At 48.4% G+C, this 25,612-nt stretch overlaps 1 protein-coding gene and 1 pseudogene across 1 annotated transcript; one reads left to right on the top strand and one right to left on the bottom strand.

The window, feature by feature from the left end:
• The first annotated feature begins 52 nt into the window (after positions 1 to 52).
• TBCB (tubulin folding cofactor B) lies at positions 53 to 10,038 on the top strand. The gene is made up of 6 exons (XM_055310732.1): positions 53 to 650; positions 1,170 to 1,313; positions 5,207 to 5,303; positions 5,849 to 6,040; positions 9,544 to 9,616; positions 9,766 to 10,038. The coding sequence occupies exons 1-6, from the start codon at positions 213 to 215 to the stop codon at positions 9,878 to 9,880; spliced, it is 1,059 nt and encodes a 352-aa protein (XP_055166707.1). The 5' UTR covers positions 53 to 212; the 3' UTR covers positions 9,881 to 10,038.
• A 10,738-nt stretch (positions 10,039 to 20,776) lies between these two features.
• LOC129500137 (deoxyribonuclease TATDN1-like) lies at positions 20,777 to 21,475 on the bottom strand (annotated as a pseudogene).
• Between the last annotated feature and the right edge of the window lie 4,137 nt (positions 21,476 to 25,612).

Genomic DNA, 25,612 nt, shown 5'->3' with positions numbered 1-25,612 from the left:
TTTGTGCTCGGCTCTCTCCGCCGAGGTTCCATTAACAACTTGCTTTAATTTTTCTGATACCCTGCGGTAATTGTTTCCGCCTTTCGAGCCTCGCTTCCCCAGTTTGTAGAGCAGTATGGGACGAGAGCCAGGAACACGATGCTTCTCGTAATAAGCAAGGCACGGAGCCTGAATGAAGCCATTGCACAGTCCCTGGCTGACGGCCAGTGCACATGCGCGGACGAGGTAACTTGCCAGTCCTTCCTGTGGGCTTCAGCCGCCGTCCGCCGGGCCGTTTCCCGGGCGGCTATTGGAAGAACTGTGCTCCATGGAAGGCCTCTCGGGATTGGCTGGGCCCACCCAAGAGCACGGGGGAGGCCTCTTCCTGGCGTGGAAAGGGACGGCGGCGATTGGCGGGCCCTGCTCGCGGGAGGGCGAGGATTGGCCGGGTCGGGAGCAGGGGGCGGGGCCGATATCCCAGAAGCGGCGGCGGCGGCGGCTGCGGAGCCGGTGTGAGGCGACCGGCCGGGCTGCGGACCCCGGCAGGGCGCGGCGAGATGGAGGTGACGGGCTTGTCGGCGCCCACCGTGACCGTGTTCATCAGCAGCTCTCTCAACAGCTTCCGCTCTGAAAAGCGGTACAGTCGCAGCCTCACCATAGCGGAGTTCAAGGTGTGGCCGTGGGGGCGGGGCCCGGGGGCGGGGTAGGTGTGAGGGGGCGGGGCAAGGAAGGCCCGGAGGGGCTTCCCGACGGCGAGGAGGGGCCGGGACCAACCCGGGTTGAACCGCCTGGGGGCTGGGCCGCGGGCGGATGGGGCCGGGGCGAACTTGAAGTTCCAGAAATGGGGGGCGAAGCCAGGGAAAATTAGAGGTTGCATAGGGCGTGGCCAAGGATAACCGGGTGGCTCCTAAATGGTGGGTCCCTTGGAGGAGCGGGGATGGGGTGATGGTCGTTGCAAGGGGCGGACCCTCGGGGCGCCTGGCGGGCTCAGCTGGAAGAGCTGGCGATTCTCCATCTCCGCTCGTGAGTCCGAGGCCCGCGTTGGGCGTACAGTCTACTTTAAAAAATGTATAAATAAATAAATACGCAAGTACAAACCTGCGAATGTATGTAGCGAGGGGTGGAGCCTCAGGGCAGAGGGTGGGGCCGCTGACGGCTTCCACCGGCTTCCACCGGCTGCTCCCCCGCAGTGTAAACTGGAGCTGGTGGTGGGCAGTCCTGCGTCTTGCATGGAACTGGAGCTGTATGGAGCTGACGACAAGTTCTACAGCAAGCTGGACCAGGAGGATGCGCTGCTGGGTTCGTACCCCGTAGACGACGGCTGCCGCATCCACGTGAGACCCCCCCTCATTCATTTATTTATTGAACAAATACTTGGCTGTACGTTGCTCTGTGTGATAACCAGGATAGGCCCTCCTCTCGTGGAGCCCCCAGTCCAGCAGGGAGAGACACCTAGCCATCTCTGGACAGTGACAGGCAGAGGGGGCCGATCCCGGCTGGGAAAGGCCCAGGGAACTGAGGGCGCCCAGAGAGGTGCCTGACTCCTCCTGGAAGTATCAGAAGGGGCCTCCTGAAGGAAGGGATCCCTGAGCTGAGACCCGAAAGATGAGGAAAGGACAACTTAAGGAGAGGGAGGGGCATGCCAGGTGGAGGGAACAGCAGAGAGTGTGAGGGGGGTCAGGGTAAGTGATGAGACTGGACGTGTTGGGAGAAGTTGGAACACGGAGGGCCTCTGCATGCATCAACTCACGTCCTCCTCTCTGTCCCCCCCCCTTACTCCTCAGACATCCCAGTATCCCAGGTAACCTCCACCTCAGGGCCTTTGCATATGCTGTGTACCCCACACTCGCATAGTTCTTTTTTATATGGCTTCACATGGCTTACCCCACCCTTCCAGTCTTTTTTTTTTTTTTTAAGATTTATTTATTTGAGGGAGGGAGAGAAAGAGAAAGCATGAAAGCATGAGCAGATAGAGGGAGAAGGAGAAGCAGACTCCTTGCTGAGCAGGGGGCCAGATGTGCGGCTCGATCCCAGGACCCTGGGATCCTGACCCTAGCTGAATGCTTAACCGACTGAGCCACCCAGGCGCCCCCTCCACTAAATGTCACCCTCCAAATGTGAGGCCTTCATAGATCTCAGTATGAAATTTAAATCTTCTCTGTTTTCCACTTTACTTGATTTTTGTCCTTAGCTCCCAGCACCCTGTAACATACTGTGCATTTCCGCCAGCAGCTGGAATAATGCCGAGGACAGAGAAAACGCTCAATGAATCATTGTTGAATACTGAACTGAATCCATAAAATAAGACTCAGAAAATGGTGTAATTAACTTCATTTTGCAAAATAAAAAACTTACTGAAATTTACTTTCCCTAAGAATGAACTATAGTTAGAATTATCGCCTCAGTCTGCATGACTGTGGGAGTCAGTATGCTCAGAGAACTGGTTCCTTTTTTACCTCCTAGGTGTTTTTTGAGCATTTGTGTCATGCCAAGGGCCAAGTCTGAAGAGGTCTCTGTTTTTAGCTCTGTCCAGTGTATGAGGTAGATGTTAGCAAGATATTCACAGGAACAAACATGAAATGTCAGAGACACAGGGGCCATTAGGAAGAGATCACAGAGCCGAGAGAGCCGATACTGGGGGACTTGACCTATCAGTGAGGTCTGGGAGGACTTCCTGAAAGAGGTGACGCCTGAGCAGAGACCTGGAGAATAGGAAGAGTTAACTGAAGAGAGGGATCCCTGGGTGGCGCAGCGGTTTGGCACCTGCCTTTGGCCCAGGCCGCCATCCTGGAGACCCGGGATCGAATCCCACGTCGGGCTCCCGGTGCATGGAGCCTGCTTCTCCCTCTGCCTATGTCTCTGCCAATCTCTCTCTCTCTCTCTCTCTCTCTCTCTCTCTCTCTCTGTGTGTGTGTGTGTGACTATCATAAATAAATAAAATTTAAAAAAATATTAAAAAAAAAAAAACTGAAGAAGAGACAAGAGCACCCCGGGAAAGGGCCCAGCATGTGCAAACATGGGGTGGAAGGGAGCTCAGTTAGGTACAGGAGCTGAAGAGGGGCCTCTCTTCTGGCAGGGGGAAGTGGGAACCAGGGGAGGCAGGGGAGGGCTCCGAGGCAGCAGAGTCCTGGCCTGACTCAGATGTTCGTAGGCTCCCTCTGACTGTGTGTGGGGAGCAGGCTACAGAAGACAAGAGGAGTAGGGAGACCTGGGAGGGGGCTGCTTCCACCGTCCAGGTGGTGCGGTGGGGCCTGGATCATAGTGGGAATGGGTCAGGATAGTGCTGGGCACAGGACAGAGTCCCTGGGCTGACCGGGGCAGCCTCAGCCTCCGCACGCTGGTGGTTCGGGTGTGGGTCATGGCATCCTCCAACAGGAGGTTTTCACACATGGATTCAGGTGTAGACAGGCCTTTAACTTCTGAGGTCATTTGAGGAAGGTTTCCCAGAGGCAGAGCCTCTGGGGAGGTTATTTTTGTTGTTTTAAATTCTTTTTCTGTTTATAAATATTACTTATATATTTGGGGTTTTTTTTTGTTTTTTGTTTTGTTTTGTTTTGTTTTTGTTTTTTACCTATATATTTGAAGTGCCTAACTGGCTCAGTTGGTAGAGCATGTGACTTGATCTCAGGGTTGTGAGTTCAGGCCCCATGTTGGACATAGAGATTATTTAAAATCAATTTTTTAAAAAAATCTTATTTATCTATTCATGAGAGACAGAGAGAGAGGCAGAGACACAGGCAGAAGGAGAAGCAGGTTCCATGCAGGGAGCCCAATGTGGGACTCGATCCTGGAACACCAGGATCACGCCCTGGGCCAAAGGCAGATGCTCAACCGCTGAGCCACCCAGGCGTCCCAACCTAAAACAATTTTAAAATGTTTATATATATATATGTGTGTGTGTGTGTGTGTGTGTGTTTGTATATACACACACACATATATAATGTTATCTACATTTTTTGCTTATAATAATACCCACGTCAAATTCACAAGATCTTTTTTTTTTTAACATTTTTTTTTAATTTTTATTTACTTATGATAGTCACAGAGAGAGAGAGAGAGGCAGAGACACAGGCAGAGGGAGAAGCAGGCTCCATGCACCGGGAGCCCGACGTGGGATTCGATCCCGGGTCTCCAGGATCGCGCCCTGGGCCAAAGGCAGGCGCCAAACCGCTGCGCCACCCAGGGATCCCAAATTCACAAGATCTTTAATATAGAAAGTAGAAATTCTTAGTGATCCTGACTAGCACTCTTCTCCCCCACTGCCCCTGCCCTGGCCCAGCCTCCATCCTCTCACCCCTAGGCCCTCTGCAGTCTGCTTTCCAGAAGGAGCCTGTGATGCTCCAAGTTGGGTCAGGGCGCTCCTGGCTCAGCGCCTCCCTGGCTGCATCTCGATCTGGGTGAAAACCAAAGTCCACAGTGACCCGTCGTGTCTCCCACCTTCCCCTGGGTCTCTGCTCCAGCTGCAATGGCATCCCTGCTCTTCCTGAAAAGGGCTAAGGTCATTTCTGCACCAAGATTTGGTGCCTGTCCTTCCTTCTCAGCCTTTGGGCCTTGGCTCAGACATCCCCTCCCTTCGGAAACCTACTCTGACTACCCTCTCATGCTCCTGAGCCTCTTGGTGCTATTTATCTACGTAGAACCTTGTCATCTGGTGTTTAGTACGTGCATGTGTGTGTTTGTGGTCGGGCTGCCAGCAGATGAGCTTGTGTCCCTAGCACCCAGCACAGAGCCCAGCTGGGGGCTACGGAAGAGCATAGCAGCAGTGAGTGAGTGAATATTGGGGGGACAGACAGGAAGAGATGCTTCAGGGGAGGCTGGAGGTTGGGTCTAGCTTAGGAGGGTCCCAGAGACCCAGAGAGGGACAGATGTGCTGCCCAGAAGTCTCATGAGCAAGACTTGAGCTCTGTCTTCAATTCCAACGATCTTGGACCACCAGTGATGTTGGCGGCAGCATGTGGGGATTGTCTGGGTCCAGATCCAGCCTCTGAGGGCTTGGATGGGGGCGAGGGAGGGGAGATGGCCAGTGTGGACATGTGTTCTCACCCCTTCTGCTGGGCTCAGGAGAGGAGAGGAGCCCTGGGTAAAGGTGAGGGTAGAGGAATATGGTCTTTCCTAGATGGAGAGACTTAAATCCCGGGAATGCTCCAGTGTGCAGCCCCTGCCTCCAGCATCCCAAGCTTCCCAGGCCAGGCCCGGATCCCCCCTGACATCGCTCCCCTCACTACAGGTCATTGACCACAGTGGTGCCCGCCTTGGGGAGTATGAGGATGTGTCTAAGGTGGAGAAATACCAGATCTCACAAGAAGCCTACGACCAGAGGCAAGGTACAGGCGCAGGGGGTTGGATGGGGGCCTGTGAGGGCCAGAAGGGGTCTGTGCCAGTGGACAGGGGTGGGGGGCAGACAGGGGAGGGGGGCCGGTGGTGTGGGCATTGGGGACAGTCAGACATGGCAGGTGGAGGGCGTGGGATGGGTTTGTTGTGGGGACAGATAGGGCTTGCAGGGGCACAGGGCGTGGGGTGTGAATGGGGGCTGGGAAGTGTGAGGGAGTGTGGGCAGGCAGAGGGGTCATGAGAGGGGAGTCTACGGGGGGTCACACGTAGCGGGGGAGTTAGTGTCACACGGTGGCATGAGCAGAACAGATCGGATGTGTAGCGGGTGAGATGAGAGGCTGGGTGGAGGGAATATGATGCTGAAGGGACGTGGGAAGGTGGGGTCATGGGAAGACAGGAGGCAGCATCTAGATTGTGGGGAGGCCCACGGGGCCAGAACAGAAGAGTTTCTTCTGAATGTTGGCCCTGCGTGGGTGGCAAGTTGTCCCATGAGACCAGGGCAAGCACCTCTAAGCCTTGTCCCCCACCCCGCCCTCAGACTCGGTCCGCTCCTTCCTGAAGCGCAGCAAGCTGGGCCGGTACAACGAAGAGGAGCGGGCACAGCAGGAGGCCGAGGCCACCCAGCGCCTGAACGAGGAGAAGACCCAGGCCAGTGCCATCCCTGTGGGCAGCCGCTGTGAAGTGCGGGCGCCTGGGCAGCCCCCTCGCCGGGGCACCGTCATGTATGTAGGTACGTGGCCCACTGAGGCCTTGTGCTCGGCCCTGAGGTGGGCGATGCTGGAGACTCGGCCCCTCAGGGAGATCCCAGGCCGGTCTGGTCGGGGAGGCAGACCCAGCAATGACAGTGACGACCCAGAGTGTTCCTGGCAGGGAAGTGGGGGGCAGAGGCAGAACAGTGGGGTTGTGAGAGGAAGTGGAGGCCAGAGGGGCTGGTTCTGAGGTGAATGCACAGGGCACAGGGCGCAGGGTCAGAGCTGAGATGGGGGAGGCAGGGGCCCAGGTGATGAGGGTGGGGCTGTATGAGCTGAGCGGCAGCACCTGCTCTGCCCTGCCCTCCTGTGGGTGATGGGGGGAGCTTCCTGGGAGGGGGGTGGGGGGGTTGGGGGGGTGGGCCTGTGTGAGAGAAAGGGTGAGGAGGGGGTCGAGTGCTCCCGCCAGAGGGCGTGGTGAGTGCAGAGGCCCAGAGGCCCAGAGGCCCAGAGGCCCTGGAGCAGGAACCAGGAGCTACAACAGGCTGGGCCTGGCTGGGCCCATCCAAGGGGGAGAGAGGAAGTCAGCGTGGGGAGTGGGGAGGACATGGGGGGAGAGGTAAGACGTGAGGTCTGTGCACGAGCACGGGCACGTGGGATGTGCAGGGCCTTGAAGAGAGTGGGGAGCAGCGTGGGGTTTGTTTTTATAACAGCTGCATTGAGGTGTAATTCAAATACCGTGAAACTTAAAGTATACAAGTCGTTGGTCTTACGTGTGCTCACGGAAGTGTGCGGCCGTCACCAGTCTTAGAACATTTCCATCTCCCCGGGAAGAAACTCCATAACCATTAGCAGCCACTCCCCATTTCTGAAGCCTCGACTCCCCCAGTCCTGGGCAGCCACTAGTCGATGTTGACTCTGTAGACCTGCCTATCTTGGACGTTCCACATAAACTGAATCCTATAGTAGGCGGTCTTTTGTGACTGGCTTGTTTCACTTCGTTCTCAGGCTTCATCCGTGTTGTAGCCTATGTCAGGGTTTTGTCTCTCTCTTTTTTTTTTTAAAGATTTTATTTATTTATTCATGACACACACAGAGAGAGGCAGAGACACAAGCAGAGGGAGAAGCAGGCTCCATGCAGAGAGCCCGACCGATGTGGGACTCGATCCCGGGACTCTAGGATCATGCCCTGGGCCAAAGGGAGGCGCTCAACCGCTGAGCCACCCAGGCGTCCTGTTTCGTCTCTTTTTATAGCCAAATGATGCCGCATTGGTTAAGTACACCTCATTTTATACATTCGTTCATCAGCTGATGGATTTTTGAGTCCTTTCCACTTTTTTGTCTATTATGAATAATACTGCTATGGACATTCTTTTTTTTTTTTTTATTTAAGATTTTTATTTGTTGGGATCCCTGGGTGGCGCAGCGGTTTGGCACCTGCCTTTGGCCCAGGGCGCGATCCTGGAGACCCGGGATCGAATCCCACGTCGGGCTCCCGGTGCATGGAGTCTGCTTCTCCCTCTGCCTATGTCTCTGCTTCTCTCTTTCTCTCTCTGTGACTATCATAAATAAATAAAAATTAAAAAAAAAAGATTTTTATTTGTTTATTCACAAGAGGCAGAGACATAGGCAGAGGGAGAAGCAGGCTCCCTGTGGGGAGCCCAATGCGAGACTGGATCTCAGGACCCTGGAATCACAACCTGAGCCAAAGGTAGATGCTCGACCCCTGAGCCACCCAGGTGCCCCTGCTGTGGACATTGAATAGGTTTTTGTGCAGACACATATTTTCATTTCTCTGCAGAAGGAGTGGAATTGCTGGGTCACACGGTAGCTCTGTTTAACCTTTGGAGCAGCTGTACCACACCATAGTTCACCAGTGGTGTGTGAGGGCTCTGGTTTCTCCATGTCCTCACCAGCACTCTTCCCTCTGTGTGCAGGCACATCCCCGGTGTCTGTGTGTCTGAATTTCCTCTTTATAAAGACACCAATCAGATTGGATTATATCTCCCACCCTAATGGCTTCATTTTAACTTGACCACCTTTTTTTTTTTTTTTAATTTTTTTTTAAAATTTTTATTTATTTATGATAGTCACAGAGAGAGAGAGGCAGAGACACAGGCAGAGGGAGAAGCAGGCTCCATGCACCGGGAGCCTGATGTGGGATTCGATCCCGGGTCTCCAGGATCGCGCCCTGGGCCAAAGGCAGGCACCAAACCGCTGCGCCACCCAGGGATCCCTTGACCACCTTTTTAAAGACCTTGTCTCCAAATACAGTCATATTCTGAAGTACTGGGGGTTAGGATATCATCGTGTAAGTTTTGGCAGACACAGTTCAGCCCTTACCTAGTTTTAAGAATTCTTTATATATTCTAGGTAAATTCCCTTATCAAATATATGATTCACAAACATTTCTTCCATTCCTTTTTTTGTCCTGCTTTTCTGTGGGTTGGTTGTCTTTTTACTTTCTTGATCGTGTCCTTTGAAGCATAACATTTAAAAAATTTGGGGGGGCAGCCCGGGTGGCTCAGCTGTTTGGCACCGCCTTCAGCCCAGGGTGTGATCCCGGAGACCCAAGATTGAGTCCCACATCAGGCTCCCTGCACGGAGCTTGCTTCTCCCTCTGCCCTCTCTCTCTCTCTCTCTCTCTCTCTCTCTCTGTGTGTGTGTGTCTCATGAATAAATACAATCTTTAAGAAAAAAAATTATTTTAAAGTCCCAATTTATTTTGTTGTTGCTTACACTTTTGGTATTATATCTAAGAAGCCAGGGCCTAAGATAAGGTCACAGAGTTTTACTCCTGTATTTTCCTCTAAGAGTTTTATAGTGATGTGTTTTGCATATAGGTCTTAGACCTACTTTGAGTTAATTTGCATGTGTGACATGAGATAGGAATCCAACTTCCTTCTCTTGAGTGTGGATATCTAGTTGTCCTGGAACTATCTGTTGAAAAGGCTATTCTTTCCTCATTGAACAGTCTTGGCACCCTTGTCAAAAATCATTTGATCATAAACAGTGTGGATTTTATGCCGAATGGGATGGGCGGCCTTTGAGGAATTTGAGGCAAGGTAGCAGTGCTGTTTCCTTTAAATTTTTACAAAGACTCCTCTGAGTGGGATGTTGAGTAAATAGCAGATCCTGAGAAGGGCAGCCTGGGTGGCTCAGCAGTTTAGCGCCCCTTCAGCCCAAGGCGTGATCCTGGAGTCTCAGGATCGAGTCCCACATCAGGCTCCCTGCGTGGAGCCTGCTTCTCCCTCTGCCTGTGTCTCTGCCTCTCTCTCTCTCTCTCTCTCTCTCTCTCTCTTTTTCTCTCTGTGTCTTTCATGAATAAGTAAATAAGTCTTTAAAAAAAAAAAGCGAGGATCTGAGCTAGGAACAGTGAGACCAATGAAGGAGGCTATCATATTAGTCTGGGCAGGAGATGGAGGTGGCCCTGGGTGCTAGCAAGGAGTGGTTTTTGCCAGGATAGGCTTTATACTGAGTCAGTGGGCATGAATCTGGGATGAACTGCAGCGAGAAGTTTCATTGGGCTTTCCTCCCTGGACAGGACTCACAGATTTCAAGCCTGGCTACTGGATTGGCGTCCGCTATGATGAGCCCCTAGGGAAGAACGACGGCAGGTAATGAACGGTCCCATTCAGGCATCTTTGTGTGCATACGTGTGCTTCTGTGTGTAAGTGTGTTTGGATTGAGCCTGCCCATCCTGGCATCTGGGGTGGGAGCCGTTTTGGGGCCCCTCTGACCACTGCCTCCCCATGTTGCCCTGCAGTGTGAATGGGAAACGCTACTTCGAATGCCAGGCCAAGTACGGCGCCTTCGTCAAGCCATCGGTTGTGACAGTGGGGGACTTTCCTGAGGAAGACTACGGGTTGGATGAGATGTGACACCTGAGGAAAGGCATCCCCCAGCTCCAACTAACTGGCCTACTCATTGCCCCTCCCTGTGTGTGCCCGTGGCCCTCTTCCCCGAGCCCGTTTTTATTTTATTCACCTTGCTATTGACTTTTGAGACTCATGCATTAAATTTCCTGGAAACCTGAGAAGTGTTGGAGGACTTGATGAATATGGGGTGGGGGGTGGGGATAGGTGAGGGTGAAATAGGCTGGATGAGGTAGAGGTTGGGCAGGACGAGGCTTTATTCCTTACCTGATAGCTGGGGGCCCATGAGACTGTTTTTTGTCCTTTATTAGTTACTGTAATGCTTTGCGGCTGTAACAAAGGAGCCCACAATAATAGTGGCTTAAATAAGGCAGTTTATTTCTCATGTAAAGTCTCATGTAACCACCAAGAGCTGGTATGGTGATCCCTCTGTGTCAGAGGCCAGTCTCCATACATGTATGTTGTTGCTCTTCCTTCTCGTAATTCCCACATCATCAGCTCCAGGCAACATCGAGAGGGGAAGGGGAAGGACACCTCTTGCCCTTAAGAAATATGTGCAACTCAGAACATGTTTCTATTTCCTTGGCCAGAATTTTGTCTCCTGGCCACTTGTAGACCGGGGAATGTAGTTTTTATTCTGGGCAGCCATGTTCCTCCCCAAATATCAGAAGTTCCTATATCGGGCAGCCCCGGTGGCTCAGTGGTTTAGTCCCACCTTCAGCCCAGGGAGGGATCCTGGAGACCCGGGGTTGAGTCCCACGTCCAGCTCCCTGCATGGAGCCTGCTTCTCCCTCTGCCTGTGTCTCTGACTTTCTCTCTCTCTCTATGTCTCTCATGAATAAATAAATAAAATCTTTAAAAAAAAAAAAAAAAAAAAGAAAGTTCCTATACCGCAGAAGCTGGGGAGAAGGAATATTGGGGGTCAATAAGTAGTTCCACCACAGTTCCTGTGGGTGGGAGACCTTACCTGTTCATGTAATACTTTTATTTTTATTTTTTACAAAATATTTATTTGAGAGAAAGAGACAGAGATAGCAAGAAAGAGCATGAGCAGGGAGGAGAGGGAGAAGCAGGCTCCCTGCTTAGCAGGGACATGGGGCTCCCTCCCAGGACCCTGGGATCAGGACCTGAGCTGAAGGCAGATGCTTAACTGACTGAGCCACCCAGGCGCCCCTTAATAATACTTTTAAAAAGAAAGAAATCAGACTAGAAGTAGCATGAAGCCCCCCCTAGGATTGTAGAGCTGGGCAGAGTACCTTGTGCCCTCAGCTGTGTGACTTGTTCGCAGGCAGTCCCTGCCCTCGGGGAGCCTGAATCCCACTGTGTGTGTGTGTGTGTGTGTGTGTGTGTGTGTGTGTCTGTCTGCCTGCAAGGAGCCTCGTTAGGTTAGCGCTTTGAAGTAATTCCCAGTGGGGTGGCTGTCTGGGAGATTCCACTTAATTGTTGCAATTAATTATAGCTCCTGGAGAGGGAGCTGGCAGCGGCAGGGGGGCAGGCACAACCATGCTAGGAAGAATGAAGTTGAACTGTTTAAGGGCTGAGGGGATGGGATCCTCGGGGGTACTGCTCACATCCTCCAACGGCCTGCTGTATATATACTCGGACGCCCCTGTGATGCACACAGTTGCTTAGATACACAGAACACTCACACTCCTGGACTCACAGACCCTGGAGACACACACCGGAGGCTCACACTCAGACATGAGAGGTTACAGTGCACACACAGTCTCACACAGGGAACACTGAGATTCACATCACACACCCACAGTAATAGATACACACCTGGACACACACACACATACACACACACCACTGAAATTGTCAATGTTAACAAAAACCAAAAAATAACCCCCAAAACTGGTTATTTCAGAAAAAGATCCCAAGGGTTAGGCCCCTACCATGTTAGGGAGTTGTCAGAGTGAGGAGCCTTAGGGGGGATGTCCCCCAACTTCCCCCCAGCGCCCACCATTTTAAGTTCATCCAGAGTCCATGGGCCTTGATTTCAGAAGTCTTCAGGTCATTGCAGACGGAAGACGGTAAATATCCAACGCTCTGTACAGTTTATGAACACGCCCCCCCCCCCCAGTGGATGTCAGGCCTGATACTAGGGACACATTCATGAATTGGACACAGTCCTTGCTTGGGAGTTAAAGGGAGACAAAAAATTATCAAGAAATTTCTCTCTTGTTTTTAACTGTGATACTTAATTATGAATCAAGTTGCTGGCAGTGGGGGAAGGAAAACAAAAATCACCAAATCTGCTGGATGGTGCTGGTATGAGGGAAGGAATGGGGATAGGGACATTTGACTAGCAGTCACCCGAACAAAAAGGGACAGGGCTTTGTAGGCCTGAAATAATCCCTTTGGTGATCCGTGCCCATCAGGAACTTGATCCCTGTGCTAACCACAAACTTAGGCTGAATGCCACCTTTGTGCTGAGGCTGAGCTAAATCAGTGACTGAGCATGCTTAATGGCTTGCTGGAGTTGATTCACGCACCGGTTACAAATTTGGGATTATTGAGGAGGTTGGGAGAGGTGGTGTAACACTGAGGAGGAGCACGGACCGGAAGCCAGGCAGCCTGGGTTCAAACCCCGGCTGCCCTGCAGGGTGACTGAACAAGTAAGTGTTCCTTCTCTCTGGGTCTCAGCTTCATTCCTATAAATTGAGGCTGATGACAAAACGGCTGCTGTGAGCTTTAAGTGAGCTGAGGCATAGGAAGTGCTGAAGTCGGCTGCAGGTGAATGCCCACTCGGTAAATATTAGCAGTAGGTATAAGAACTACTTTCGGCCAACATTGGGAACGCTTTATTTAATCTCCACGGCGGGACCTGCCCCTAATTTCTTACCGCACCCCACCCCTCCGGAGATTCCCAGAGGTTCCCAGGTCCCTGCGACCTCAGGCGTCCCCATCGTCCCAGACGCGTGCAGTAGCCCCTCAGCCGCCACGTGGGGGCAGCAGCGCGCTGCTCAGCGAACCGCGCGCGGCGCCTGGTGAAGCGCGGAGTCTCGCGGGCGCGGGCGGGGCGGGGACGGGGGCGGGGCGAGGGCGGGGCGAGGGCGAGGGCTGCACGCGAACTGCATTTCCCAGAAAACCATGCGAGAACCTCAGCCTCGTTTTGCTCCGCGCAAGCTCAAGCGGAGGTCGCGGGGGATTGTGGGATGAAGGGATTCGGGCTCCTCCGCGGAGGGCGGCGTTGCGCAGGCGTGGACGGCTGCCGGGCCCCGCGGGGTGCAATCCAGGGGTGGGAACCCACGTCCTGGCGGGGGCGCCCCAACCTCTTGGAAAAACCCAGACGAGGGCACTTTGTGGCCTGGAGCGGGCGGGGCCGTCTTCCCTCGCTCCTGCATCTCGGCGGGTCGTTCAACTCTAGGCTTGCTGGCGGGCAGTCAAGCCGGGTGAAGGCGCTCACGTTTTACATGAAAAAATATCCCTTTTTTTTCTTTTCTCTCTTCTAAACAGCTAAATCTCCCCCCCCCCAACATATTAAGAGAATTTTAAATTGGAATAGTTAAGGATTTCCCAAGGACCCATCACCCAGCTTCTGTAGTTCAAACATATGGCCGGTCCTGTTTTATTTATGCTCCCTCTCCTCTCTCATTATTTCAAAGCAAATCTTGGGTATTATGTCATCTCATTTGGAAACGTTTCTGTATGTATCTCTAAAAGGCGTTTCCATCACACCAAAAAAAAAAAAAAGCCATCCTTTAATATTATCTAATATAGGTGAGTAGTATTCAGAAGTCCCCTGTTGTTTCATAGGTATCTTTTTTCTTTTCTTTTCTTTTCTTTCTTTTCTTTTCTTTTCTTTTCTTTTTTTTTTTTTTTAAGATTTCATTTATTTATTTTGAAGACAGCATGAGGAGGGCAGGTGCAGAGGCAGAGGGAGAGAGAATCCCAAGCTGACTCCAGGAGGAGCTGGCCGCCGGGCTGGATCTCATGACCCTGAGCTCATGACCTGAGCCAAAATCAAGAGTTGGTCCCTTAACTGAGCCACCCAGGCGCCCCTCATAAATGTCTTTTTACTGTTGGTTTGTTCAAATCAGAATCCAGATGAGGAGGGATCCCTGGGTGGCGCAGCGGTTTGGCGCCTGCCTTTGGCCCAGGGCGCGATCCTGGAGACCCGGGATCGAATCCCACGTCGGGCTCCCAGTGCATGGAGCCTGCTTCTCCCTCTGCCTGTGTCTCTGCCATTCTCTCTCTCTCTCTATCATGAATAAATAAATTTAAAAAAATTAAAAAAAAAAGAATCCAGATGAGAAGAGAAACAAAGGTAAGAGAGAAATGTAGCTTAAATTAAGTCTCCTTGCAGCTTGCAGCCCACTGATAGATCCCTGAAACACGCAGAGCATGAGCTTCCTCAAATTCATGGCTGGCTTAGTGCTTTATTTTTTAAAGTATCTAACCTCTTTTTTTTATTTTTTATTTATTTATGATAGTCACACAGAATGAGAGAGGGAGGCAGAGACATAGGCAGAGGGAGAAGCAGGCTCCAAGCACCGGGAGCCCGACGTGGGATTCGATCCCGCATCTCCAGGATCGCGCCCTAGGCCAAAGGCAGGCGCCAAACCGCTGCGCCACCCAGGGATCCCTGGCTTAGTGCTTTAATGTTTGTTTTGTTAAAACCTAAAGGTAACCTTATCTTTTTTTTTAAGATTTTATTTATTTATTCATGAGAGACGACACACAAGAGAGAGAGAGAGAGAGAGAGAGAGAGAGAGAGAGAGAGAGAGGCAGAGACACAGCCAGAGGGAGAAGCAGGCTCCATGCAAGGAGGATCACGCCCTGGGCCCAAGGCAGCGCTAAACCGCTGAGCCACTCGGGCTGCCCAAGGTTACCTTATCTTAACAGCAGCTAGCCCCTCTAGGCGGTAAAAGCCTTGCTTCCAAATTCCTTAGAGACTTCTGCTGTCCCTAAACCCCACTAATTAACAAGTGTATAATCAGACAATCCTAGCGCAGCTTTCTGCCCGCGGGTCCTACTCCTATGCTATAATAAAATCACCTTTTTGCATCAAAAATGTCTCAAGAATTCTTTCTTAGACATTCGCTTGTAAATCCAAAAACTTCCAAATTTCATCACAGACAGCGTTTACACCCTATATTTGATTGACATCTAAGTCTTTTTATTCTTCAACATTCCTCCTCCCTCTCAATCTCCCTGTGGGACTTCTTACAGCCGGACTTGGCTGGTTGTACCTCTTGTATCCTTCGCTATAGTCTTCTATTCCTGTATGTTCTATAAACTGAGGGATTAAAAAACTGGGTCAGATAAGAGTTCGATTTCCTTAAAAAAAAACACACACACACAAGTTCGATTTCCTGGTAAATATACTTTATGGGTGGTGTTCGAGTTCCTCCATGAGGAGATACATATATGCCTCTTGAGTTTGCAACCCCTGTTGTGGTTTGTTTTATTTATTTATTTATTTATTTATTTATTTATTTATTTATTTATTTATTTATTTATAGATTTTATTTATTTATTTATAGAGACACAGAGAGAGAATGAGAGGCAGAGACACAGGCAGAGGGAGAAGCAGGCTCCATGCAGGGAGCCCGACGTGGGACTCGATCCAGGGTCTCCAGGATCATGCCCCAAGCTGCAGGTGGCACCAAACCGCTGCACCACCAGGGCTGCCCCCTGTTGTGGTTTTATTTTATTTTATTTTATTTTTTAAAGATTTATATTTATTCATTTATGATAGACAGAGAGAGAGAGGCAGAGACACAGGAGGAGGGAGAAGCAGGTTCCATGCCGGAAGCCCGACGCGGGACTCGATCCCGAGACTCCAGGATCGCACCCTGGGCCAGAGGCAGGCACTAAACCGCTGAGCCACCCAGGGATCCCCCTGTTGTGGTTTTAAAATATGTTCCAAGTTAGGGGTGCCTGGGTGGCTCAGTTAAGTGTCGTCAATTTGGATTATGGTCTCAGGGTCCTGGAATCCACCATGTGGTGCTCTGAGCTCCATGGGGAGCCTACTTCTCCCTCTCCCTCTGCTCCTCCCCCTGCCCCTCCCCCTGCTTGTGCACACTCTCCCTCTCTATCAAACAAACAAACAAACAAACAAACAAATCCCTAAAAATAAAAGTTCCAAGTTCTTTGACACTTCTTTTTAACAGCCCTTCCTTTGAGTGTGGACTTAATGCTGCCTTCCCTTGAGGCTGAACTTCATGCCTCGCTTCTAGAAGTAATGGTGTTGACTTCTAAGACCAGATCATAAAAGGTATTGTATTGGGATTACCTGCTTGGGGAGAAGCCAGCTGCCCATATTGTGCTGACACTTGAGCAGCCTAAAGGGAAGTCCATGTGATGAGAAACTGAGGTCTGTGAAAGTCTGCAAGGAACTGAGGCCCCTGGCAGCAGCCCTGTGAAGTGGGCCAGCTTGGAAGCTGCTCCTCCACCCTAGTCAAACCATGAGATAAATGCAGTCAGTCTTGACCAACAACCTAACTGCATCCCCATGAGTGATCCTGAACCAGACCACCCAGTTATGCCACTCCTGAATTCCTGACCTAAAGAAAGTAAGACAATGTTTTTTTTTTTGTTGTTTCTTTAGATTATATTTATTTATTTATTTATATTTATTTATGAGAGAGAGAGAGAGAGAGAGAGGCAGAGACACAGGCAGAAAGAGAAGCAGGCTCCATGCAGGGAGCCTGATGTGGGACTCGATCCCAGGACTCCAGGGTCATGCCCTGGGCCGAAGGCAGGCACTCAACTGCTGAGCCCCCCGGGCGTCCCAAGACAATGTTTTAAGCTGTTAGATTTTTGGGGGTGTCTGGCTGGCTCATTCAGAATTGCATGCAGCTTTTTTTTTTAATTTTTATTTATTTATGATAGTCACAGAGAGAGAGAGAGAGGCAGAGACGTAGGCAGAGGGAGAAGCAGGCTCCATGCACCGGCAGCCTGACATGGGATTCGATCCCAGGTCTCCAAGATCGCACCCTGGGCTAAAGGCAGGCGCCAAACCTGCATGCAGCTCTTGATGTCAGGGTTGGGAGTTCGAGCCCCACATTGAGTGTAGAGGTTACTTAAATAAATGAGTAAACTTTAAGCTGCTAAGTTTTGGCTTTAATTTGCTAGCTGCAACAGGTTTTTAGTATACCTGTGTTTCAGTTACCCATTGCTGGATTAAGTATTATCAAAACCTCAACTTAGGGGATCCCTGGGTGATGCAGTGGTTTGGCGCCTGCCTTTGGCCCAGGGCGTGATCCTGGAGACCCGGGATCGAGTCCCACATCAGGCTCCCGTGCATGGAGCCTGCTTCTCCCTCTGCCTATGTCTCTGCCTCTCTCTGTGTGTGTGTGTGTGTGTGTGTGTGTGACTATCATAAATTAAAAAAATAATTAAAAAAAAAACCCTCAACTTAAATCAGACATTTTGTTTTTCCTGCCTTTTTGTAGATCAAGAATTTAGGAAGGGTTTGACTCAGGATCTCTCATGTATATGAGTCAGAAGTTGGCTGGGACTGGAGTCATCTCAATGCTTGACTAGGTTGGATGTCCAAAGTGACTCAGCAAATTGGCTGAAAGTAACGTTGGGTGTTGGCTGGGAGCTCAGCAGGATCTAAAACCAGAGCGCCTCTGCATGGCCTTCTAGCATTGCAGTCCCAGGGTAGCTGAACTTCCTATGTGACAGCTGGCTTTCTGCAGAGTGTTCCATGAGAACCAAAGCTGCAAGGCCTTTCTGACCCAGCTTCAGAAGTCACATAGTGTCACTTCTGTTGTTACCTCTTGATCAAAGTGAACGCATGCCCACCCAGATTCAAGAGGAGGCCACATAGCTCCCAATTCTTTTTTTAAAAGATTTTATTTATTTATTCATGAGACACACACAGAGAGAAGCAGGTTCCTGGCAGGGAGCCGGATGCAGGACTGGATCCTGGGACCCTGGGATCACCACCTGAGCCAAAGGCAGATGCTCAACCACTGAGCCATTCAGGTGCCCCATAGCTCCCAATTCTTGATGCAGGGAATGTGAAAGCTTCATGATCATGGTTTTGGTTTGTTTGTTTTTTAAGATTTTATTTATTCATGAGAGACACACAGAGAGAGGTAGAGACACAGGCAGAGGGAGAAGCAGGCTCCCTGTGGGAAGCCCATTGTGCGACTCCATCCAAGGGCCCCAGGATCATGCCCTGAGCTGAAGCCAGATGCTCTACCCCTGAGCCACCCCGGAGTTCTGGTGGTCAAATTTTTAAAACAGTTTCACCTTGCTATACAGAACATTCTTTCTTCTTCATCTTTGTCTTCTTTCATCTTTTAAAGTAATGTCTACACCCAACATGGGGCTTGAACTCACAATCCTTAGATTAAGAGTCACACACTCTTCTGAGTTAGCAAGGTGTCCCTATACGGAACATTCTATAATGCACTAACTTGGATCCTTTTCTCTCCTCATTCTACACATTCTCCTCTGATCTATTCTTGTGACTTTGATCACCATCTGCATGCAATTCTCAGATCTATCTCCAGCCTAGATCCTTTCCTGATTTACACAGTGGTTCCAACAGGACAGCTTCCTGCCCCTGCCTTAGCTGTTGCTTAGACATCTCAAAAACCAGGCTGTGCCAATTTAAATTCCTGAACTGCAGAATCATGAAAAATAATAAAAATTATTGTTCCTTTAAGTGTCAATTTGGGGATAGTTTGTTATACAGCAAGAGCTAACTGATAAAAGATTAAAGAAATGTTTTCTAGCTACCTATGGGCTTTGCGGAAGGGACTATATGTTTTTCACAACATAAATAATCACAATACCACACAGGGACTGGCATATTATATTCATTCACCCGTCCATCCACTTATTCAATCACATGTTCATTTACTCATTCATTTCATAGATATTTATTGAGATCCTGCCATGAACCTTACTAGGTACTGTTGCTACTGCAGCAACAAAACAGACAGAGTCCCTGTCCTCATGGAGTTCACGTAATTTAAAGTGTAGTTTTAGTGTAAGAACAATCTACTGAATGATGTAACAGAATGGTTGGCCAGACTAGAGAACATAAGAATTTATAAGAAGCACTATGTCACATCAATTGGATTGATCTCTTATTTATTTGGGGGAAAACATCAGTTTAGAATCCCATCTTACATGGCATAACAAAATAAATTCCAGTTGGATTTGAGTAATATGTGTGTGGGGGAATAGCATGGTGAAAATCTAAAGGAGGCTCTTACCAGCAAATATTGAACAAATTCTGTCTAGGGAAAGATGTTCTAAGCTTCTATGTAGTGGGGGAAACAAAGCATCAAAGAGAAGACTGATGAAGTAGGCTGTAAATGAGCTGGATATTTTATATGTCCAAAAAGGGCATAGGCAAACTGAAGTAAATATACATTTGAGAAGTATATTTGCAACAAAAATGATAGACAATTGGTTAACATCCTCAATGATTGAAGGTATTAACAAAGTAATGTGAAATTAACATGAAAACTCAACAAATAAAAATGGACATAGAATATGAAAAGATGGGATGCCTGGGTGGTTCAGTGATTAAGCCTTCCAGCTCAGGGCGTGGTCCCAGGGTCCTGGGATCGAGTCCCACATCAGGCTTCCTGCATGGAGCCTGCTTCTCCCTCTATGTCTCTGCCTCTCTCTGTGTGTCTCTCATGAATAAATAAATAAAATCTTTTTTAAAAAAGAATATGAACAGACAATTCATAGGGATGCCTGGGTAGCTCAGCAGTTGGGTGTCTGCCTTTGGCTCAGGTAATGATCTCAGGGCCTTGGGATAGAGTCCAGCATCTGGCTGCCTACACAGTGGGGAGTCTGCTTGTCCCTCTGCCCCTCCTCTGGCTCATGCTTCCTCTCTCTCTCTCTCTCTCACACACACACACACACACACAAAAATAAGTAAATAAAATCTTTTTAAAAATTAAAGTGTTCCTTGATAAAAGAAATGTAGATTTTGGTGGCTTAAACAAAATTAGATGAGCTGCTTTATTATAGGACTTTTCATTAATGTGCTAGATTCCATGATAACTGTACAAGAAGGAATCTCCTAGGCATTATTTTCTGAATCTATTTAGTCATGAAGCCTGTATCAGTTAGCTACTGCTGTGTAACAAACCACACCAAAATTTGGCGGCTAAAAACCATTAATAAATAAATAGATTAGTTGACTGGTTATGCTGATCTGGGCCTGGTTTGGTGGATTCTTGATGAGGTGGAGCAGAAGGCAAGTTGGGGGAAAGCACAAGTTGACACTTGCAATCCTCATGCACCCACCCACCCAGGTGGGATATGTGTGATATTCCTTGGGCATTCCTGGCTGCCCTAAAGCAAAGGGAAGGGAAAAATAAATGGTTAACAAATAGAGATGAAGAGATCACAGTCCTGGAAGACATGAGTCTCCTTCAGTTGACAAATATCTCAGTGAAAAAAAAAATCTCAGTGATTTATAAGAAAAAAAGCATTCTTGGGGTACCTGAGTGGTTCAGTCAGTTAGATGTCTGCCTTCGGCTCAGGTCATGATCCTAGGGTCCTAGGATTGAGCCCCATATCAGGTTCTCTGCTCAGCAGAGGCCTGCTTTGCCTCTCCCTCTACTGTCTCTCTCTCTCTCCGAAGTAAATAAATAGCATATTTTTTAAAACACTTAAAAAATAAATAAATAAAAAGACACTTTTTTAAAAAAAGAAAAAAGCATTCTTATCAATAACTTAACTTCCAGAAGGAGACTCCCAACTATCTTTTTTTAAAGATTTATTTATTTATGATAGACATAGAGAGAGAGAGAGAGAGAGGCAGAGACACAGGAGGAGGGAGAAGCAGGCTCCATGCCGGGAGCCCGACACATGGGACTCAATCCGGGACTCCAGGATCGTGCCCTGGGCCAAAGGCAGGCGCTAAACCTCTGAGCCACCCAGGGATCCCCCCGACTCCCAACTGTCTTAATGTTTATGCTTTACTAGACGGAAAAATAACGTGTCAGGAAAAAAATTAATGATGTTATATAGAATATTGGCCAATTTGAGTGGATTTTGCTTTCTTACTGTTGACATTGTCTCCAGTATTTGAATTACATGACAGGGTTCATGTCTTTACATCGTGCCCATTTTCCCACTTCTTTTTGGTAGAAAATGAAGTTTTTATATATTTTGATCCAGCCTATGTACTTTGCACTCCACACCAAGTTGCGTCAGTTTCAATCATTCATTTTTTCATGAGATATTGACTTCAGAACTTCCAAATTAGCCTCAGTTTTCAGTGGGCCTCAGTTTTCATTTAATCCTATGTAGAGGGTGCCTGGTGGCTCAGTGGTTGAGCTTCTGCCTTCCGCTCAGGTCGTGATCCTGGGGTCCTGGGATCGAGTCCCACATCGGGCTCCCTGCATGGAGTCTGCTTCTCCCTCTGCCTGTGTCTCTGCCTCTCTCTGTGTGTTTCTCATGAGTAAATAAATTAAAAAAAAAAAACTCTATGTAGAGATCCAAGTCAATCAAGAAAGCTCCCGCTTCCTTTGTACCATCAAATGAATGCACTGCTCCACCCACACACAGGTCTCTATTTCTTTCCATCATGTCCAAAAATTCATCATGTGAGTTCCAACAGTGAAGAGACATTGGTAATTTTGTTTGTTCTGCCAATTGAAACTTTTTTCAAAATATTTTTTTGACACCAATCTGGACCACTTTCTCTATTATGTCTTGTAAGTCATCTTAAAGCTCCTGACCTCCCCTATAACTTCCTCTGAACATTGGATCTGTCAAGTGCTTACCAACATCCACAAACTTGAAGCGACTCATGTCTACCTCTCGGGCCCCACCCCCGGGAAACAGTTTCGGTGAGCAATTAGCCGGTCTCTGCCCTACATTTTGGGACATGCTATTATCTGAAAACAGAGATGGGTTATGTTTGTTTGCCTGTCTCCTTCTGGATTATGACTGTTACATCCCTATTGCTGGTCCAGGGGCCTGGATATAGAAGCACTCAATAAATAAGTGTTGAATAAGTGAATGAAACATTTTCAGGTGATGGAATATTCTGGACACACCAAAAATTATATTTTTAGGGACATGGGAATTGTTCAGGGCATGTCAAATAGGCACTGAGGGTTAAGTGGCATTTAATATAACCCCTGTAACAGAACTCAACATGGCAGCAACTTAAATAAAATTGTTCTTTCTTCCCTGTAAGTGGTCCAGGGCTGGTAACAAAACTTCTTAGTATCAGATACACTTTGACTTATGGCCCTGCCATGCCTAGGGGCGTGCCCTGGCCCATGTGGTCCAAGGTGGTTCCCACCATGTCTAAGTGCCAGGGAGCGAGAAGGAGAAAGAGGAAATGAAGCCTCACTCCGCTGCTTCTTCAGAGCATAACTGAGAAATGAAATCCTAGCTTTTTTTTTTAATTAAAGATTTTATTTATTTATTCATGATAGACACAGAGAGGCAGAGGGAGAAGCAGGCTCCATCCAGGGAACCTGATGTGGGACTTGATCCCGGGACTCCAGGATCATGCTTGGACCAAAGGCAGGCGCCAAACCGCTGAGCCACCCAGGGATCCCCGAAATCCTAGCTTTAGTGTTTAATTTCTTCTGCCTTATGGAGTGTGAGAATCATCTCTTTGGTTACTTTCCAGGGCAAAGAGCTGATGCCTAACAGTGAAGTCAGGTCACAGGTAAGCAGCTGAAGGTACTATAGCTGCTTGTCCCAGGTTCATACAAGTTGTTTGCAAGTTGATGGGCGGGATGCAAATTGCATATACAAATTTTATATATTATCAGAAATCTAAAAAATCAAGCAGGAAATAAAACTAAATAAAGGTTGTCTTTGAAAAGCGGGTGAATTTTTCCTTTTACATTTTCTCTTGCTTATTTTATATATTTTCTACGATGAGCAGGCATTACCAGGTATTTTAAATATTTTAAATTATGAAATATAGCACACCTACAGAAATGGAAAATAAGGATGCACAGTGTACAGGATCATTATAAAATGAACACGCAGGCCTCAGGGTGATCAGGTTGGGATAGGGGAACCCAAAAGCCTGTGAGATGCCAGAGAAGTTACCTGATTTAGCTGGAGCAGGAGGTGGGAGGGAATCACCAAGGAGAGCTTTGTGGTTTGGAAGGATGAGGAAGTTTTGTTGTGGGATCATGAAAGCACATACTCTACTGACAGATTCTGTTCTGATGAGGAAGTCTGAATTATATCAATATCCCCCAAAGGATAATGACGAAGATAACTAAGAATTACTGACCATGTATCCCATGTTGAGCCTTGGGCTGAGTGATGCTGGGGACACAGTGGTCCCTGAGATAGCCCTGCCCACCGCCTAAGTAAGTCCCCAATCCAGTCCAGGAGACAGACATTATTGATCACTACTGATATTAATTTGTTATGCTGTCCTGGGGAAGAAGTTTTGGGACTCCTAAGAGTATATAAGAGGGCAACCTGCCCTAGTCTGTAATAGGGGAGGTCAATAAAGACTACTTTGATGAGGTGCAATCACCAAATCACCTCCAAAGCAAAAAGAGTAGGAGATATGTTCCTGCAGAGACACAACCTATGCAAGAACCTGGCAGCAGGGAGCCTGGGAAGAGGACTGGGGATAGAATGATGGTTACTTTTTTCCATCTAGTTGACTGGGATACAGAGTGCCTCTGAATTTGGCTAAATGTTATTTCTAGGTGTGTCTGTGAGGGTGTTTCCAAGCAAGATTATCATCTGGACGGGTAGACTGACTACGGCTGACTGCCCTCCCCAGTGCAGGAGGCATCATGCAAATCTCTGAGGGCCTGAACAGAACAGAGTCAGAGGAGGGAATAAGTTGAGTTCTCCCTGACTGTGGTGCTGGAACATTGGTCCTCTGCACTCAGACTGGGACTTATATCATTGGTTCCCCTGGTTCTTGGATCTCCAGACTTGGACCAGGACTCAAACCACTGGCTTTCCTAGGCCTCCAGCTTGCAGACAGCAGAACGTGGGACTTCTCAAACTCCATGATGTGCGAATTCCTTATGATAAATCTCTTTCTCTTACTCTGTATATTCTATTGGTTCTGTTTCTCTGGAGGACCCCGACCAATACACCATTAAAGAAAGGGCAGGGTACTTGGGTGGCTAAATTGGCCTTCAGCTTAGATCATGATCCTGGGGTCCTGGGATTGAGTCCTGCATCCAGCTTCTGCTCTGCAGGGAGCCTGCTTCTCCCCCTGCCTGTGTCTCTGCCTCTCTCTCATGAATAAATAAATAAAATCTTTAAAAAAAGAAAGGGCTGTGGAGGGACAATCATCTGGATTAGTTATCACATAATCATTTGGCATCAAATAAGATATAGATTTAGACCTGGTTTTGCCATCCCCTCAGGCAAGTGACACCATCTCCCTGAACCTCCACCCCGTGTTAGTTCCTTTAGGAGAGAGTGAGTTGTGAGTGCCTTTGCAATACCTGCCGGTAAAGCAGTTACCTCAGCTTGTTCATCAAGACCTCAGGAGGCATGAAGCTCAGTTAGTTATGACTATTGTCAACTTATTAATTGATGGCATTGTAACATGAACATCGTTAAAGCAACAAATTGTGAGGATTAGAAGCATGAGCTACAGAGACAGCCTTCCTGAGTTCAAATCTTTTTTTTTTTTTTTTTTTTAAATAGGCAGATTTTACAGGTGCACCTGGGTGGCTCAGTCGGCAAGTGTCTGCCTTCAGCTCAGATCATGATCTCAGGGTCCTGGGATGAGCCCCATATCATCGGTCTCCCTGCTCAGCAGGAAATCTGCTTCCCCCCTCCTGCCCCTCCTTTCCCATGCTTGTGTGCAAGCTCTCTATCTCTTTTAAATAAAAAATGAAATCTTTTAAAAAAATCTTTAAAAAAATAGGCTTAATGGGCACCCAGGGTGGCTCAGTGGTTTAGCGCCGCCTTCGGCCGAGGGCCTGATCCTGGAGACCCAGGATTGAGTCCCACGTAAGGCTCCCTGCATGAAACTTGCTTCTCCCTCTGCCTGTGTCTCTGCCCCACCCCCTCTGTGTCTCTCATAAATAAATAAATAAATAAATAAATAAATAAATAAATAAATAAATAAATAAATAAAATCTTTAAAAAAAAATAGGCTTTATGCCCAACGTGGGCCTCAAACTCACAAGATCAAGAGTTACATTCTCTACCAACTGAGCCAGCCAGGCACCCCACTGAGTACCAATTTTGATTCTGGTACTTACCAACTGTGTGATCTTGGACAAGTAACCCCATCTCTTTTCTCATGGGATAATAGTAACAACTTCTACCTGCATCAGTTAGAATAGGCTAGGTTATGTTGTGATAACAAATGAGCCCTAGACCTTAGCAGACTAACTCTTCAATTTTTATTTCTTGCTCATAGAAACAGTCAGATTTCCTCCATGCCATGGCTCAGTGAGCCAGTTAGCTTCCTTTATTTGGCACCTCTGTGCTTGCCAGGCTCCTAATGTTGCCTAGGCAGGGGATGAGAGCATAGAGCATCCTTCACAGGCTTTTATTTTTATTTTATATTTTTAAAATATTTTATTTATTTATTCATGAGAGACACAGAGACAGAGAGAGAGAGGCAGAGACACAGGCAGAGGCAGAAGCAGGCTCCATGCAGGGAGCCCGATGTGGGACTCGATCCCAGGTCTCCAGGATCATACCCCGGGCCGAAGGCGGTGCTAAACTGCTGAGCCACCAGGGCTGCCCTATTTTTAATTTTTTAAAAAGATTTTACTTATTTATTTGACAGAGAGAAAGAGAGAGCACAAGCAGGGGGAGCAGCAA

This window comes from Nyctereutes procyonoides, unplaced genomic scaffold, assembly GCF_905146905.1.
Source record: "Nyctereutes procyonoides isolate TBG_1078 unplaced genomic scaffold, NYPRO_anot_genome, whole genome shotgun sequence".
NCBI classification, from domain to species: Eukaryota; Metazoa; Chordata; class Mammalia; order Carnivora; family Canidae; genus Nyctereutes; species Nyctereutes procyonoides.
Note: the sequence above shows the minus strand (reverse complement) of the source record. Positions and strands in the feature narration are given on the sequence as shown.